Source organism: Acartia tonsa, chromosome 8, assembly GCF_053477335.1.
Source record: "Acartia tonsa isolate MP-2025a chromosome 8, ASM5347733v1, whole genome shotgun sequence".
Lineage (NCBI taxonomy): Eukaryota > Metazoa > Arthropoda > Copepoda > Calanoida > Acartiidae > Acartia > Acartia tonsa.
Window position 1 is genome coordinate 27862358 of NC_137267.1, and position 19395 is coordinate 27881752.

A 19395-nucleotide genomic window follows, 5' to 3' on the forward strand; every position below is an offset into this window, starting at 1 on the left:
CCCTTTAAAGCCGAAATTATGATTCTTAAAATAAACTTATTTTTTTTGTAATAGTTTTATAAAACTTTTTCAATTTTGCTTAGAATAGATTCGTAATATTTTTCTGATTCTAAAGGTATATATGAACCCATGTTTTTTATGTCTGTTTGAGAAAATATATTGGTCTAAAGTTTTTATTAAACCGAGGTTAAAAAATAGATTTTTTCAATAATTACTCAACAGAATTTTAAAAGTAAGGTGTCAAATTAAAGATCTTACTAATTTTGTTCATACTGGCCATTTTCTTCTTTTATTTTGTTGCGTTTTAGTACCTTAAAACCGACTTAATTATTTTTTTTTTAAAACTTAAATTACTTAAAAAATAAGAGGTCTACAAAAAAACCGATTGCATATCTGAATTCTATGAAAAATTTTACATCTACTACTTACTGAAAGAACCGGCTAGCTATCTTAAATAAAAAGCAAAAAAGTTGATACAACTTCTTTAAAGAAGCATAACATTTCTATCTATTCTATAAGTCATTATAAGTGTATTTGTCTTCATTTCCAGATTTTGTTTTTTTTATATTTCTCTCATTACTATTGAAAAATATATCATTATTCATAAAACAGAGTAGGACAATTCTAACATAACATTCCCCTAACAGATGGGGGATGGGGGGATGGTTAGTGCAAATGCCTCGTTACACCCAGACCAATTAAGGTCCGGATAAAAAAGAGCCCAACATTAAAGATGTCAGTATTCTGTTATGAAAAGACGTACACCCTATTGGAAAGCTTAGCTAATTAAAAATTAGGATTATTATAACATTCAAAACATTTTTTTAAAGTTTAAAATCCACATGTTTTAAAATATGGTCAAATGGAATTTGTAAAACAGTTTAATCCTTAACGGTCGGGGGGGGGGGGGGGCGTTAAACGCCCCCCCTATCCGTTTTTTTCTATCTCATTTTCTGTGTGTGAAAGATAAAGAGTATAATACATAACTGAGAGTTAGAATTTTTTAAATATCTCCATCCTGGCGGGCACAGGATGCCAGCAAACCTGGCAGGGTGATCCAGGTAAAGAGCAAAAATATTTTTTTGACTTAAACAAAGCATTTTATCTTAATAAATCCTCTAGTAGTAAATCCTTATATGAAATACAGGTGTTGAAGTTAATTTCAGGTTCCAGGTATGATCCTGCAGGTCCTGATCCTCCAGGTCTCCAGAAATCTTTAAAAGGCTCCTGTGACCGCAAATTTTGACTTAGAGACTTCAAATTTTAAATTTAAGCTTTTCTTACCTGTCTACATAACGAATTAAAATTTCATAAAGATCCGCCGCCGTTTTCCTGCCGACTGCGGCGGCTGGCAGCTGCCAAGTACAGCTGCGGCTGCCAGCTGCCAAGTACAACTGCGGCTGCTGAAATTTATGTTTTGACATTTCTAATATAAAATTTACATAAAGATTAACATTTTCTGTGAAAAAATTGTTCTTTTATCTTCAAAAATAAGAATATTACAGCCATTTGAAATTTTTAAGTGAAAAAGTACCTCAAAACAAAGTTGTTACAAAGGGTGAAGGAAGCGAAAATTGACTTCGTTTCAATTAAGGTCGGAAATTCATTATAAAACAGGGAACTTGCCCAAAAAAATTTAGCCCTGTAGCTCTAATAGGAACGCCTCCCCCCCCCCCCCCCCGACCGATTAAGGTGCGGCAATGGGCCCGACTGTAAGAGGTTAAGGTTATTGGTACGCTTTGAAAGTTGTACCTGATACATGAATCATAATGCAAAGTTGTGAATCAATTATAACATGAATATATTAACAAACAATAAGTAAGGACGTACAGACCTACTGCTGGGCGTACATGCTCTAATCATAAAGAAAATACGCTTTTTTAGAAACATAATACAATCAAAAAATCATACAAAATCTCATTTTATAATGAACGTCTGGAATTTCTGGTTGACTTTTTATATCGTACAGGTACCCTACTACTACGTTGGAAATCAATAAGACAACTCTAAAAATTCCTATAAAAGCTATCCGTACAGATTAACCAACGGACTATCTAAAAGCCTTTTTTTATTTACATAAGTATCATAAAAATGTTATTAAAAAGTGTACATGGACGCAAGGTTTTTTTATTAACAATTAGCGATAAGTGTTATCATCAGAAAGGCGGACCAACCTCAACTATACTAAAGCTACACTTTTAATGATTATAGAAAAGCTTTCTTTAAAAAAAAAAGTTGGTTAAACTGTTTTTAACCTATTTTTGAATGGGGGGTCAAAAATATACTAGGACACCTATAGAATCAGACTGCAGAGCCCAAATTTGAATTAAGTCCCCAATAAACTTTTTTTGGGGGATTTAAAAATTAATTTTTAGTGTTGCTGTAATCATATTGACCGGAGCAAAAGCTCTTTTTTTACTTCGGGTAATATTGTGACTTACAGAACATTTTTATATAATTCACTTTATATTGATACAATAAAAAAAAACATTACTCTGTTCATTGGAAACGCATTTGTATTTGTGACAAAAATAAATTTGTTGTATTGCATAAACATTTGTTGTCATTTAACCCTTTACAGCCATTTTTTATGTTTTTAAAATAAGTGAGAGAAAACAAAAATGTTAATGTTAATTCGTTGATATATTATAAAGAATTAACTTTTTAGTGAATTTTTATAGTAAAATCATAAGGCCTAATTTTACTCTATACCAGAATACAATATTTATGAAGCAAAACACTCTAAAAGCTACGAATTTTACCCAAATAAAAAAAAACTTTTGCTTCGGTCAAAATGATCACGGCAACAGTAAAAATTAATATTTAAATCCCCCTAAAAAAGTTTATTGGGGATTTTATTCAAATTTAGGCTCTGCAGTCTGATTCTACTCGTGTCAATGTATATTTTTTTATATACGTTTTAAAAATAGGTTAAAAACAGTTTAATTTAATTCATTAAAAATGTCGCACATTACTGAGTTTGCTTTTTTGAGATAGACCAAATAACATTCAGGACCCTTTTAGACTCCACCTGCATAGACCCACCATTTTAAATTTCACCAGTATTGTTTACTTTCAACTCAAGCTGAGGTGGATTCTATATAAAATAAACTGACCAAGCTAAATTTGCTTGATTCACTTCACTAAGAGATGCGATTGATAATGAAGATTTTTATCTTTGAAATATATTTCATTATGAAGCAGCAGTAGTTACTAATTTATAAATGTTATGGTTGAGATTAAAACAAATATAACCCCTTTTCTAAAAACAAAAAAAGTCAACAAACATAATAATAAAGTCTTCTACTTTTTAGGACTTTCAAAGTTCTCTACATTATGCAACACAGTTATGGAATCTCGGCCATAAAGATTTTTTTATCCAATCTTGATAAGAGAGGTATTTTTGGAAAGAGGAATCTATATAGAATACGCTTGTGTAAATTAGAAAATCTGCAGAAATCATATTTGCAAGTTATTTGCAAAAATCTGAAATGTTAATTTGCAAAATTAATTTCATGCCTTAAATGACAGATTTAGAAAAAAATCTTTTTATGAAAGTTGTTAATCTATAAGTTTAGAACATACTTAAGGCAAAAAAATTTCTTTAGTGTTACTTTTTTCACATTATTTATGAAAAAAACAGTTTCTTACATTTTATCTATTTATGAAAGTTGTTTATCTATAAGTTTAGAACATACTTAACCCATTAGTGCCGAGCGCCACTTTTATGGGCCGATCGAGCTGAAAATCTCAGGGAAGCTTTATAATGGTAAAAACGGAATTCCAATTTTTTTGTTTTGCTCTAGTGGCATGCACAGGAAAATTGCAAAAAAAAACGGTTCTGCCTGGCCATAAATACCAACCAGGCATTATGACCCATTTTGGGCGGTTTCCGCCGGCATTAAAACCCGGTTTTGTAGTAAAAACCCAGTTATTTTGACCAAAAATTGAAAAATGTAATTTTTGAACGCCCAAAGTGAGATGAACACTTTTTAGAACTTTGATACGATCCAAAATTGAAAACTACACAACCTCATGTAATCTATAGAGCTACAAGTAATATATGAAGCGATTTATATCAAATTTAGTGTTTTGGCTATAGGTGCCGCCTTTTTTGGTTAAAAAAACCCGATTTTGTTGTTGTTGTCAAAAAAGATCTATTAGTAAAACCGGATAATAAAAATTTCAGACTCCTGACTCCTGTGCCAAACCAGGCTTATATAGGGCGTAAAAAAACGATAAAAAAATCATATAAAAAATAAAAATTTTAATTAAACGAATTCACAAATAGATGTACTTGTCAATAAACTTTAGATTTCACGAAAAAAATCTGCAACTTTACTATAAAACAAAAAAGTTAGATGGGGTATTTTGAATTTTCATGATTTTCAAACTTTGTTGATTTATACCCGCAAACGGAAGTAAGCAAAACTGCCTGCTCCAGGGGGAAATGAAAGCCAGGGTAGTAGAGGGGGGATTCATACTGAGAATGATGCAATTATGAAGCCGGAAACCGTTTTTTTTACATTTTCTGGAACCGGGTTTTAATACCCGGTTCATCACTAATGGGTTAAGGCAAAAAAATTTCTTTAGTGTTACTTTTTTCACTTTATATATGAAAAAATCAGTTTCTTACATTTTATGATAAGAAAAGGTATAGGAACAAAAAACATGTTTTTTCTGTTGAGGTACATGGACAGACATGACCATTACCAAGATCTGTTGTGACAAAGCAACCAATTCCTCTACTCCCAAGGAGAACTAGGTGGTTTACGAATAGTATGTTTATTGAACTATACTATGAAAACAGTCATTCCTGAAACAATATTAAAATTAATTACATTTAATTTTCATTTGTTTTGAATATTTTCACAAAATAAATAATGATAGGTTTCGTGATTTTTTGCATAACAAAGAATCCTTTATCAATTTTAAAATTAATCAAAAATTAAAATAAACATGTAAAAACAGAATAGAAGTAAATGGCTTATGAATAAATTATCATAAAAGCATATTAAAACATTCGCTTACAGGTTAGGTTTAAAAACCATTGGTCTTTCTCTTGAAAATAAGAAAAATAAATTTGCATTTTTTTACTTGAAATAAAACACATCTTAACATTCTAACGCGCAGTTTTCTACGGATAAAAAAGTTACCTAGATGGTTCTCTCATCAAGCTGGGAGATATTGGAGGAAATATTAGCACGGCAGACCATACAAATCATACGATACATGGTTTTTCATTTTCATAACATAATGCCCGTGCCAAAACAAAACAAGATAGTGTCTATTTACATAGCGTGCGCGCTTCTGTTGGGAATGCCCCGTCTCAGCCTAAGCGTTTTCTATTTGGTGCATAATTTGCTAAGTGAACCTCTTTTCTGCACTACCTCTCCAATTTTGTTTATACTCTTTATTTTGGTCCATTGGGTTTCAGAGTCCCTGGATGTCTAGATATCTAGCTATCTATGAAGGTAGGTAACAAAAATAAAAAAAACACCCAGTTTTTCACAATTTAAGAATTAATTTTTTCATTAATCTTTTATCCAACTTATACATTTTATACACAAAAATGATCGTTTATTCATGTATAAAGTGCACATAATGCTATTTTGGCCAAAACTCTAGTTTTACAGGGTGTCCAACAAAAAGTGTAAACCCAAAATACCTGTTCAAAAAAATTGTGGGCATTTGTGGTATATATAACGGTTTGGAGGACCCAGGACTATAAGGGTGTCAAATTTCACTTTGAGACATCCTTTAAATGTGATTTTGCCTCTGTAGAGCTAAAAATTGGTCCAACTTGGCTATTTTTTTCAAATTACTCTGTCTAAGTATGTTTGGCCATAGTGTTTTCTGACCAGATCAATATTTTCTTATTTTTTGGACACCCTGTATGTACAAAAAAAATTGGAAAATTTGTTTGTTTCTTTAAAAAAAATTTTCTTTTATTTTTAAGTTACTTAAAACTGTGCTTAATATGTGCCTATTTTACAAATTTTCACACTTTTGGGAAACCCTGTGCATGTTTTTAAAAAATGGTGGTTTTTGCCCTATTTTGGAGGGAAGGAGTCGTTTTAGGGCCATAGACTATTTCTTCATTTTTGTAGAACATTTCAGGGCACTTCATTTGTTATTTATGCAGAAACCGCCTCAGGCGAACTGTTTTGCCGTTCTTCACCGCCAAAGGTGGAATTTTTAACGTTTTTTGCTGTTACTGAGGTTTGAATGGGCATTTTTGGTAGAAATGCATTGTTTTATCAAGATCACCCTAAAATACTTTTATTAAGGCAATTTAATTTACTAATTTTCATGTGAACTAAAATTTTTTGTATATCCAACCGATTTTTGTCAACAGGAATTTCAATTGGACGTGATTTATGTTTCTTTTATTACTTATGTTATATCAATTATTTACTAAGTATATTTGCGATAACTTTTATTTAATAGATTCTTCCAATTTTTAACATTTACAAAACAGCCTGCTTTATTGCTTCAAGATCCATGTCAGATTTATATAGGAAAAAAATGTCTATAAATGAGCTCAAGTTTTCCAAGGGATAAATGTTAAAAACTCATAGTGCTCCATTAATCCATAATAAACTCTCATTGGCCAGAATGATGAGACCCATTATTTTACTTTATTAAATATAAATTCATTTTTTTCATTTCATGTTGCTATTTACATTAGATTGAAGTATTTTAAGTAAAAGTTAGAAAGATTTTTAATCAATATAATAGATTTGAAATCTGCATAAAATTTTAAGGATTTTTTATAAAATTCGTTTTTTATATAATTCTTTATTTAAAGGCGCAAATACGATTTAAGTTAATAAATTTTGACCAATAGGATAGCTGGATTGGAAACTACCTACGCTCTAATTGGTTGAATGATGTACGTCACTTAAGCTTCTCCAATCAGAGCGCAGATAGTTTTCAATCCACCAATCATAGATCTTAAAATTATTTAACTTAATTTGTATTTGCGCCTTTAAATAAAGAATTATATAAAAAACGAATTTTAAAAAAAATCCTTAAAATTTTATGCAGATTTCAAATCTATTATATTGATTAAAAATCTTTCCAACTTTTATAGTCTAATATATATTCCTCTTTCCAAAAATACCTCTCTTGTCAAGATTGGATAAAAAAATCTTTATGGTCGAGATTCCATAGCTGTGGCGACATAAATAACGACAATTCAAAATTTAAATATAGTCCTATTTGCTTGGATTTAACAGTCGTAGAAAGAAATCTTCACAGTATACCCTTTCGTCATATTATGTATTTTTTTAATTTTTAGGTTGGTAGTTGGAATAGCCAAAAAGGATTGGATATCAAGGTAAGTCTAATTCATTATTAATTTTCATTATAAAAAGAAAGAGAAGAAAATAAAGGGAAAAAAGAAAAAAGGAAGTATTCAACACATGTTATGTGTTTAGGATCAGTAACTCGCTACTAAAATAGCTACGCATTTGTCGAGAAGGAAATATCAACAAGTTTTTTTTGTATCTGAGATTTACATGTATTTTGATTTAGATAGTGCACAGTAAGACTTGAAGAGATGTAGATTTATCCAAATCTTTCCTGAAAAGCAAAACTTGAAAGATTAACCATTTTATTCTTCTAGGATATAGTATGGCCGGATAACAGCCACGTTCCGCCACAGGAAAAACACAATATATATTTTAAAAATATCATTCTTTTTTTCATTATCAATCCTATATAATAAAGTAGCTGTGTGTATATGTGTCTAATAAGATCTCAGAAATAACCGGACCAATTGTTTTTTTTCTTCAAATTTGTACCTGGTTCTTAGTATGTTTAAAAATTCCTTATTTGTTTTGAAAAGGGTGTACCGGAAAAATTTTTTATGAAGATTACATTTTTAGAAGAACCACCTTTTATTATAGGTAAGATCCAATTTAAGTGTAATTTTTTATTGGATAAGTAATTTAATGTTGTTTTCCGAAGTAGTAGGCTGTATGTTTATCTTTTCTGAAAGTATATGATAACCAGATATTAAAGTAGCAAAGTAACTTAAACCCCTGGAAAAACCCTGGAACGACACTACTTTCAACAGCTCAATCATTCTAAAAAACAAATACCTGGGATATCATAACTTATGACAAACAGCTCTTAAAGTATGTTTTAACGGGATATGTCGAGCCGAATACAGTTGCGAAAATAAGTATTCCATTTCATTAACTATTTTGTATCTAAATATACATATATTCTGCATATTTGAACTATTATATCCATAACTTCCTTAATCTCCATTTTTGGTAGCGAAGCTACTCTATAATTCGAATTGTCCGTACGTCCTTCTGTCTGTTAGAGACAAAAACGGCGAAACGTGATTTTCTCGGCTCCTATAAAAGATAAAGGATGAAACTTCTTGTCAACATTCCAATCAATATGGAGCATAATTAAGTATAAACCATCTGTAGCGGTCGGACTGCTTTTGGGCAGCTTTTTAACCGCTTTTATTTTTCACAACTGATTTTCTCGGCTCCGTAAAATATATAAGGCTGCAACTTCTTGTCATCATTCCCATCAATATACAGCATGATTAAGTACAAAACTTACGTAGCAGTCAAACTGCTGTTAAGCAGCTATTTAGCCGCTTTTACTTTTTACAGCAGATTTTCTCAGCTTAAAATATATTAGGCTAAAACTTTCTGTCATGATTCCCATCAACATGGAGCATTATTAAGTATGAAACATCCGTAGCGGTCGGACAGCTTTTAAGCAGCTTTTTAGCTACTTTTACTTTTTACAACAGATTTTCTCTGATCCTACAAAAGTTACACGGCTGAAACTTTTTACCAATATCCCTTTCTTATACACCATAATTAGGCATAAATAATCTATTGTAGTCTGACTGCTTTTAAACTTTTTATTAGCTGCCTTTCTATTTACAACTTTCAAAGACATAACCTTATTTTTCTAAGGTTTCGTCATTTTAAGTTTTTGTATATTCTCTTTCTTTTCTTTGTTGTGAAGACATAATCTGCTCTATAACTCACTTAGTGCTTATGTCTATTTCATAATAGATTTTGTGCTTCGCTACTTATAGATGTTGTCATCCTTGTTCTGGTTTTTCTATATCACTTGATTTCTCTTTTGTCTTATTTCAACACTCTCAATGGTTGTCCGCATAGTTTGCCTAAAATCTTAAACTGCTACTATTTTAAGCCAAATTATTTTATTTATTTTCCACGAATATTAAAATTAAAATCATAAATTCAATACCAGTTTTGTTAGACCGGACCTTCGGCCCCTTTGGGCTAACAAAACCGCAAATAATCCTATAGTTTTTTATTTTAATATCGAAAAAATGCGATAAATAACTATTCTAGATTTTCAATGTTTGTCTTTAAAGAAATAACTATATTTTTTTGAGACATGAAAACTATCCTTGTTAAAGCAGAATTTATTCTTTCTACTTTGTTTTTGATAAAAACTCCCATAAATTTCTGAAGATCAATTTATCTACTTTGAATAACTTAATATGTATTTTTTAAGTTTTTAAAGTTATGCCCTATTAATGAAGAAATAGCAACGGACCTTGTGAAATTTAAATTATGTGTTTTGGAAATTTATCAAGATATTTATTTATAATTATCATTGATATGTGTAAAAATTACAAATTCATGATCTTTTTAAACATAGGACAATTTATCATATAAAAGTTTGAAACAAAAGCTAAAATCATATTCTGAACTTGGTTGTAATGATTGTAGAGATTAAAAAAAGTTTTAATATATAAAAATTATGTAATTGTTATTTTTTTACTTTTAATCTATTTTTATAAGTGTCAGAGCCAGATCCAGTTTCTGGGAGATGTTCTATGAATAGAGGAGTTATTTGCCATCATATCAGGTACAGACAGATGAAAATGTACAACAATGTAATTAAGAGCTTCGCTATAACATTACTAATATTATCATCATTTATTAGGGTAACTTAATCTGGGACACCTGCCATACTCAAAATCGGCGGGGGTTAGGTAATAACGAGGAGCTCTCATGAGACAGCGTGTCATGTCATAATGTGTTGAACGTGGAGCTTGGAGGCTATACAAAAGTGTCTTGTCATACTCCATGAGTTTTAGGTCCAAATTCAAAGAACTAAGAAACAAATAAACAATCAAAATGTGTTTTATTTGCTAAAAAAGTAAGAGAATTAAATTCGAAATTATTGGTTCTTAACAAGGGAGGAAGCGCTATGAATTACATTAAAAATAAAAGTTAAAACATAGTCTGAAGTTAGATTACAGCTAAAAGAAGGGGAATATGGTGAGGGGGGGGGGTGACAGTAATTACGAGAAAAAGCAAGGCAATGATAAAAAAAGCTTTATTTCACCCTTAACTTGGAGAAAAGATTATTAATTTTATCAATAAGGTTTTATTATCAGTTAAAATTTTAAGATTTTTATTATAATACCCTTTTCCACCCCTTTTGATTTTTAATGGTTGCTTTTGTGAAAATGTGAATCCAGAAAAATTAAAAATAAGGTATCTTTTGTATTCGATGATAAAGGTAAGATAGTAGTCCTAATATTTCTGCATAGGTCTCCAAAATTGATTATCCTCTAGTCTAACGTTTACATTGCACCTTTAAATTGTTTGTTTTTTTCAAATTAGGTACAATGTTCTCATTAATGTAAAATTTACATACAGAAAATTTTATTGTAATCAAAGAATACTGAAGTATAATATTTTTGTATAATGTAAACATCAAGTTACTAAACTCTGCGGGACATACATTAACCTTAATTAAAGCAATATACTTAATACTTCTCTGGTTTTATAGGATATATTTTCTAGAAAATAAATACTATTAGTTATTAATCGGGGTAGGGACCCTGTGCCGTCTTTGAATTGGGTCTAGGAAATTAGCTTCTGAATTATAAACACAGCTGGGTATCTGCAGGAGAACAATAGTAAACTATAAACAAATATAAATTAGTATATAAGTATAATAATCGATAACAATTAAAACAAATTTAAGTACTTGAAATATTGGAGATAATGATTTTAGTTTTTTTATTGAGCATGTAAAGACCTTTCTATAGACACCTTAACCAGATTTCTAACTCAATATTTGGTATAAAGAAGACAGAAGTCTTTCTTTTTTATGCCTAATTGGCTAGGATTGTGTTAGAAACCTGGTTAAGATGTCTATAGAAAGGTCTTTACATGCACCATCAAAAGCTCTAAATATTATAGAGTCTATCTACAAGATTTAGTGTACTTTTATTAGTTTGTTTTTTAAAAACAGACGAACTTTTCTTTTTTTATAATAAAATATGCACTTTTGAAGTAGGGCAAAGGTTTAATGCTGTAGCGCTCTGAAGAGGTGAGAATATTCAATATTGATTTCTTATTGTCATTGCTTGAGCATGAATTGAATTATTTTAAATTAGTTTTGGACCCAAACTGTAAGGTTTATATTGAAAAAAGTGAAGCGATTGGTTTATAACACCCTTTATAATGCTTTCTTCTTTTTTCTAAGTTTAATTCGTTTTTGCTTTGCTTTAATCGTTCATTAGTTTAAAAATATTTTGAAAATTATTATTGATCTTATAAAGCACAATTATTTACAATAAGGATAATTTGCCAATCTCGAAATAACTGTTGCAATATTTTAGTTCTATATTTATTACTAGATATCACTGAAAACTTAATAATTGTAAAATGCTTTATCATTTAATAACTAAGTTTATATGTGATGCAATTTAAATTGAAAAGGTGATTATGAATGCAATATTATAGTCAAGAGCACCATTTTGAGAAATTGATAATGGTTGTTTCAAATAGTTTACCAATGTTTCGAGAGAAATAAAAAAAATATCTTTCTTTTTTCAAAAGCAACTATAAGCTTCAAACAGCTGAATTTAGAAAGCTAAGGGTCAGGTAGTTGTCTGGAATATTCGTGAAAATGTATTCCTCTTACTATGATATAGCAACAGTAAGTATCACTTAACCCCTTATTCCTTAACGGTCGGGGGGGGGGGAGCGTTAAACGCCCCCCCCCCTCCGGTTTTTTCTATCTCATTTTCTCTGTGTGAAAGATAAAGAGCCCAAACTGCGTGACTTTGTAAGTATGGGTATGAGTTGGAATTTTTTTAATATCTCCGTCCTGGCGGGCACAGGATGCCAGCAAACCTGGCAGGGTCATCCAGGTAAAGAGTAAAAATATTTTTTGACTTAAACAAAGCATTTTATCTTACCAAAATACTAAAATATCTTCTAGTAGTACATCCTCATATTAAATACAGGTGTTCAAGTCAAACCTTTAAAATGCTCCTGTGGCCGCAATTTTTGACTTAGAGACTTCAAATTTTTAACTTAAGTTTTTCTTACATGTCTACAATCTACATAACGTATTAAAATTTCATAAAGATCCGCCGCCGTTTTCCTGTCGACCGCCGACTTACTTGACTTTGACTTACTTAAGGTCGGAAATTCATTATTAAACATGGGACTTGCACAAAAAAAATTTAGCCCTCTAGCTCTAATAGGAACTGAGATAATGGGGGGGGGGGGCGTTGAACGCTCCCCACTCCGACCGATTAAGGTGCGGCAAGGGGCCCGACTGTTAAGGGTTAAAAATATGTTTATTGTGCATAATACAAGTCATACTTTAATTTTTGGGACTTAATTATATAGATGCTTCACTTATACCTTTGTAATAGAAATTACTATTCCAAAAATCAGATCAGTAGTTGCTACGCTTCCTAAATTGTACTTGAAACATGAATCATCATGCAAAGTTTGAAAACGATAGAACAATTCTAACATGTCTAAATTAGCAAAATAAAGCTAACGGAACGACCCTAAATATAGAAAAGTTTCGCTTTTAAAAATGAAAATAAAATTTTATTGAATAAGTTGTTTTAACCATCTTATATTCATAACTTTTATAAATCATATTCAAATTCTTAATATCAAAAGAAAACTTTTATGAATAAATTAATATGAAAAGCATAAAATTTGAGATAAAATATAGAATTAAGATAAAATAGAAAATGAAAGGGAGGAAGATAGTGAGAGTGCTAGATGCAAATAAAAAAAATTGAATAACCCCCCTTTAGTTTTTTCTTATTATCTGTGTGTATAAGATAGAGGGCTATAATTAACTTACTTTTTAAAAATGTTATGAATAAAAAAGGTTTAAGTTTAAGAAAAAGGGCGAATGATAACATTAAATATTACTTTATAAGACTCATAGAAATTATTTACCAATCCCCACCCCCTACCGATAATAGTCCGAAAGAAAGCCCGACTGTTTTTTGGTTAATTAGGAAAACATGTAAATAGAGATGGATAAGTAAAGTAAGATATTATTATTTCTACAAATCATAAAGGAAAAGGTTAAATCCTTGGGAATAAAAAAGAATAAAGGTTATTGATGGGAAGATATAAAAACAAGATTTATGTAAGCCCCTCTTCATACTAGTACTAAACAAGAAAATTTTGTTACTTTAAGGATAAGTGGGGAAACAATATTTCATTATCATGCACTAAGGTTTTATCAACAAAATGTTATATGAAATATTTAGAATGCAATAATAAAAGATAATGTCAACACAATTTAAGTAAATTAAGCATTGTACTTTACCAGCATTTATTAAAGTATATTTTGACTATTATAACTCTTTAAAATCAAAGGGGTAGTTTCACGAAATGCATTTGAACTTAATTTAGTGAACCGCATATTTTTTCTTAGTTAATGGGGTAAACTACATTTAAATAGCATATATTTGAAATAAATTCAATTTTCTACCACGTAGTTTTTAAAATATCAAGACCTGAAAATTGTCTTTTTGTGATATATGAATTTAAAAAGACGATTTTCAAGTCTTGATATTTCAAAAACTATGTGGTAGAAAATTAAAATTTTTTCAAATATATGCCATATAAATGTAGTTTAACCATTTAACCAGGATAAAATATGCGGTTCACTAAATTAAGTTCAAATGCATTTCGTGAAACTACCCCTTTAACTTGAAAACTATGTGTTAAAACATTGCTTTTAGGTTCATGAAGGAACTTATAAAAAATGATAAATCTACTTAAACAATAGCACAGAGGGCCCGATCTTTAAGGGTTATTGCAATATAAACAGCTTTTAATTGGGGATACCTTTTCTCTTTTTTTCAACCTGAGTACTCTCCCATAATTATGACATTGATCCTTCACGAACATAAAGGGACTGTGAACGTAAATTTTTCTCATCTTAATATCAAATCTTAACATTATCTAATTCATAATATCTCACAGATAGAGCAAAACGCGCTTTTGTTTGCTTAAAAAATGGCTTTTTCCGACGATTTTTATAAGGTACGGGGAAAGGAAGAAATTTTCCGTATTATATAACATGTGCATTAAATTGCTTTTTTCTCCCATTTTAGCTAAAATTAAGCTGACTTTTAACATAATCCTTGCTTTAAACTTAGAAATTGATAAAATAAGCAATATTTTTTAATGAAAACCAAATACAATAACAAAGCTAGAAACAGGTTTTTTATTAGTATCCAATTAACTTTAGATGGCCCATCTCTCGCCCACCTTTAATTACAAGTTTGTAAATAATAAAGATGCAATATTTCTTTATAAACAATCTGATAAAAGTGTAAACTTATTCTCCAAAGTGGGTTATTTTTTGTCCAACACAATAAAAAAAGGATATTATTATTTTAAATAACCTATGAGATTCAACCCTTTATAGACAGTGAGGTATTTTTTTGTCAATAATACGAATTTTAAATAGGTCGACCTTATTACCTAATTACTACGTTATAAAAAAACTAATTGGCAATTTTATATCATAAAATAAATCCTTAACAGTAAGTAAATTGTTTCAACTATATATGACAATTTAAATATCCCTACAAACATTATAGGAAACAAAAACGTTCAGATTTTCCCTGTTTTTTCCATTTTCCCTCCCAAAATACCATAAAATCAAGGCATTATTCCTGGATATTTTTGTTAAAGGGAGTGTGAACGTAAAAATTTCTCATCTGATTATCAAATCTTAACATTTACTAAGCACATTTCACTACACTGATCAACCAAAAACGTCCTATTAACAAAAATATCCAGGAATAATGCCTTGATTTTATGGTATTTTGAGAGGGAAAAAGGAAAAAACAGGGAAAATCTGAACGTTTTTGATTCTTATAATGTTTGTAGGGATATTTAACTTGTCATATATAGTTGAAACAATTTACTTACTGTTAAGGATTTATTTTATGCTATAAAATTGCCAATTAATTTTTTTATAACGTAGTAATTAGGTAATAAAGACATATTTTAAATTCGTATTATTGACAAAAAAATACCTCACTGTCTACAAAGGGTTGAATCTCATAGGTTATTTAAAATAATAATATCCTTTTTTATTGTGTTGGACAATAAATAACCCACTTTTGAGAATTAGTTTACACTTTTATCAGACTGTTTATAAAGAAATATTGCGTCTTTATTATTTACAAATTTGTAATTAAAGGTGGGCGAGAGATGGGCCATCTAAAGTTAATTGGATAATAATAAAAAACCTGTTTCTGGCTTTGTTATTGTATTTGGTTTTCAATAAAAAATATTGCTTATTTTATCAATTTCTAAGTAACTATACATTGGTTTAAAGCAAGGATTATGTTAAAAGTCAGCTTAACTGTTAGGAAAAATCTAGAACTATGTGAAAAAGTTTAATTTAAGCTATAATGGGAGAAAAAATCAATTTAATGGACATTTTATATAATACGGAAAATTTCTTCCTTTCCCTGTACCTTATAAAAATCGTCGGAAAAAGCCGTTTTTTAAGCAAACAAAAGCGCGTTTTGCTCTATCTGTGAGATATTATGAATGAGATAATGTTAAGATTTGATATTAAGATGAGAAAAATTTACGTTCACAGTCCCTTTAATAGGACGTTTTTGGTTGATCAGTGTAGTGAAATGTGCTTAGAAAATGTTAAGATTTGATAATCAGATGAGAAATTTTTACGTTCACACTCCCTTAAATGGGAAATTGAAGATAGGTATCTATAATACAAAGTAGCTTGATGTCTGTCCCTTAAGATCTCAGTAAAAACTATACCAATCGGATTCTACTCTTCAGGGAATATTCTTACTGGTCTTGTGGTGGTTTTAGGCTATTTTCTTGGGGCGTGGGACACCCTAAACTCCCCCTAAAATTCACCCTCATTTTTTTTTTTTTTTTTATGCAGATGAAGATCCACCACATGTACTACATTTTTTAAAATTACCTCTTGGGGCAAAGCCCCTAAAGGCTAATATAAGCAGCATTGAAAAGCATTTTTATTGTTTTGCCTCCTAATTTGATTTTTATGAAATTTTTTTACTATTTCTCTTTATTTTTTGTCTAAGTTAAATAGTGGGAAAAATTTAAGATTATTACTTTTAAACATAAAATCAAGAAAACTTCTGTTGTAGATACCATTGGGTATAATATAGACTTTCTTTTTAAATTGAAATAATGCGATAAAATTAAAATCTTGGAAAAGAGACAGTTTTTTAGTGATAAAAAATTCCACTAAATTTAATTTGTTAAATTGTACCTGCGAATCACAACCTCCAAAAATTTACAAATAGGGAAGCTGTATTTTAAAGTTGACCAATAAATAAACTGAAAAAAATGAGTGTTCATACAATATATATAATAGATACTACAATAAAATAATAATAACATGTAAAAATTGAAAAATTATGAACAAATATGCTTCAGTCAGTTTATAAACTTTAAAAAAATGTAGTTAAAAATACATTATTTTTTCTTGTGTTTAAAAAATATCTGTTACAGTGTTTTCTAACTTAAGCTCATCTTGATCAGCTGATCACATGAGATGGGTTTGTATAAAAAGAATTTTATGGTAATGCAAAGAAGAAAAGGGAGGTGGGGGCAAGGGGAATGATTGGGTTTTATTATCAATTTTAATTTCAAAAACATCTATAAATGTAAAAAAAATATGATTACTGTTATAATCATGAAGAAATCTAAAATATTGTGTCAAACCTATTTACTATATTTTTATTAGGTTAAATTTTTTTTTAAGATATATCCCTGTTATGCCAAAGTTTATAATAGAGGCATAAATGTTTAGACATTTCTATTGTTTATAGGTTCTCAATTTTTTTTTCTTCTCCAAAGTGAGAAAATTATGATTTAATAACGTCTATTATTACCATAAGTCTATAACTTAAGTAAAAGTATAAAAAATCATCTCCCATATATCTAATGAAGGAAGCTGAATAGAAATTGCCCTAATAAATAGCCGTTTTATTACTGTACAGTCTTTATAACCTCGATTTTTAATTTTCATCCTAAATTAAGAAAATTATTTATTAAACAACGCTTCCTTAAGCAACCATATTTTTATAGGAATATTGGTACTAAAAAGAAAATCCATTATTTTTTCTATAAAAAAAAACATACAGGATTACAAAAATGTAAGTGGTCAATGTTATTGTATTAAGCTAAAGCTTCTACATGGATGCTTCAAGAACGATATTAGCTTCCCATACCCTTTAAGTAAAATTCTTACGATGTCATAAAATGGCATATGATTTTCTGATTTTTTATTTTCTTTTGCCTTGCGCACACCTTCCTGTTAAAATAACTTCTTTCCACCCATTATTTTTAAAAGGAGAATATGACTAATGTACTGTAGAAGCTAAGCAGTAATAAATCAATAAATATATTTCACGAATGATTTAGCAGAAAGGTCAAAAATTTTGTTTAAAATATATATATCAAAGACTTTTTAGAACAAAGATAAACGATAGATTTAATCAACTCATCCTCCTTCCCAACTTTGAAAATCACACAAAAAGATACAAAAATCTAAGACCCATAAATAAATGAAGTAAGACAAGAGAGGTAATGTCTGATTGAGCCAATAGGAGAATCACATCGGAACCTACATTGAATTTTATTGGTTGAAATTATGTACACATTTCATTACGAACGCATGTTTTTTTTTCATAGATAAAAGTCAGCTGTAAAAATATCATTTCTTAGTACAAAGCTTTACTGGATCCCAGGTTCTACGAAGTACCACAAAATTTCACCCTTTTTACCGGAAAAGTGGTAAAGCTGGTCAAGCTGGTAAAATTTACCAGTTTCGTGGTAAATTTTACCAGCAAAAATTTTAGCCAAGAAATTAGTAAAATTTTACCATTTTTTTTGTAAAATTTGACGAAACAAAAAACCCCGTTTTTTGTGTTTTAAATTAATTACAGCTCTTCATAATCAATTGTAGTACTTTAAAATAATGATTTCTATACAATGAAGCCTAAATTTAAATTTTTTTTTTTTTTAAATTTTACCACATTTGGAGTGTTTTACCAAAAATGTGGTCAATTTTACAACTTTATTTTTCAGGTTAAGTCCGAATTTTCGGACTTAGACAAAAAAACGCAATTTGGTCAATTTTTACCAAAAAGTTGGTCAAATGTGACAAGGTATTTTTTTAGGCTAAGTCCAGATTTTTGGACTTTGACAAAAAAAAACACCTGGTAAAATTTGACCAACTTTTTGGTAAAAATTGACAAGGTAAATTTTTAGGCTAAGTCCAGATTTTTGGACTTTGACAAAAAAAAAACTTGGTAAAATTTGACCAACTTTTTGGTAAAAATTTTTACTTTTTATTGAATTTTTTCGCATAAAAGAAGCTAACTTTTTTTTAAAACCTTGAAAATTATTTCATCATTTCTTTTAAAACATCCTCCCGCATCGTCAAAAATATATCAAATTTAATATTTACTTATTAGAGCTAGCTTCATACGAATTAAAATTAAAAGAAAAAAAATCCAGGTGTGTGTGTACGCAGATGTGCCGTGTGCATTTGAATTTATCGATTTTTCATCTTTAATATAAATATAAGCTTTCGTATATTCCCCTGAATGTTTCTAAAAGAAAGACAGAGATTTCGAATTATAGAGTAATTTCGCTACAAAACTTATATTTTTAAGTTTTGAAATTTATGGCACCTCTGTGCGCGCATGCGCACTATTGATAAGCTTATGATTATTTGAATATAGAGTGCCAAAAATAATTATTAGTTTTGATTCAATTTAATCAAATATTTTGAATCAAGAAGTAAATTACTACTCAATTTTCTCTAAATATTTAAATTTGTAGAATTTACAATTTGTTTGGAAGATTTTTTTTAAGCAAGATGTTTAAAAATGTGGCAAAATTGTGGAACAACAATGTTTTATGATTTCTATATTTATGTTGTCTTTGCCAACCGGAAATACCACCGAGATGGGTTTTTAAAAGATGAATGCCACATTTTTTCGGCGTTTTTTAGACATTGATTGATTGAACGTTGACGATAGAATTTCAAACAGAGTATATA

At 29.5% G+C, this 19395-nt stretch overlaps 1 protein-coding gene across 2 annotated transcripts in view; it reads left to right on the forward strand.

Annotated features, from left to right (window-relative positions):
* The window catches only part of LOC145326426 (glutamate receptor ionotropic, NMDA 2B-like), a 295851-nt gene that overhangs the window by 196491 nt on the left and 79965 nt on the right, over positions 1 to 19395 (forward strand). For both annotated transcript variants that reach the window (XM_080169776.1, XM_080169777.1), the window contains exons 23-26: positions 7304 to 7342; positions 7631 to 7667; positions 7851 to 7913; positions 9819 to 9885. In XM_080169776.1, the coding sequence (XP_080025902.1) occupies positions 7304 to 7342; positions 7631 to 7667; positions 7851 to 7913; positions 9819 to 9885 (206 nt within the window). The remainder of the gene's footprint in view (positions 1 to 7303; positions 7343 to 7630; positions 7668 to 7850; positions 7914 to 9818; positions 9886 to 19395) is intronic.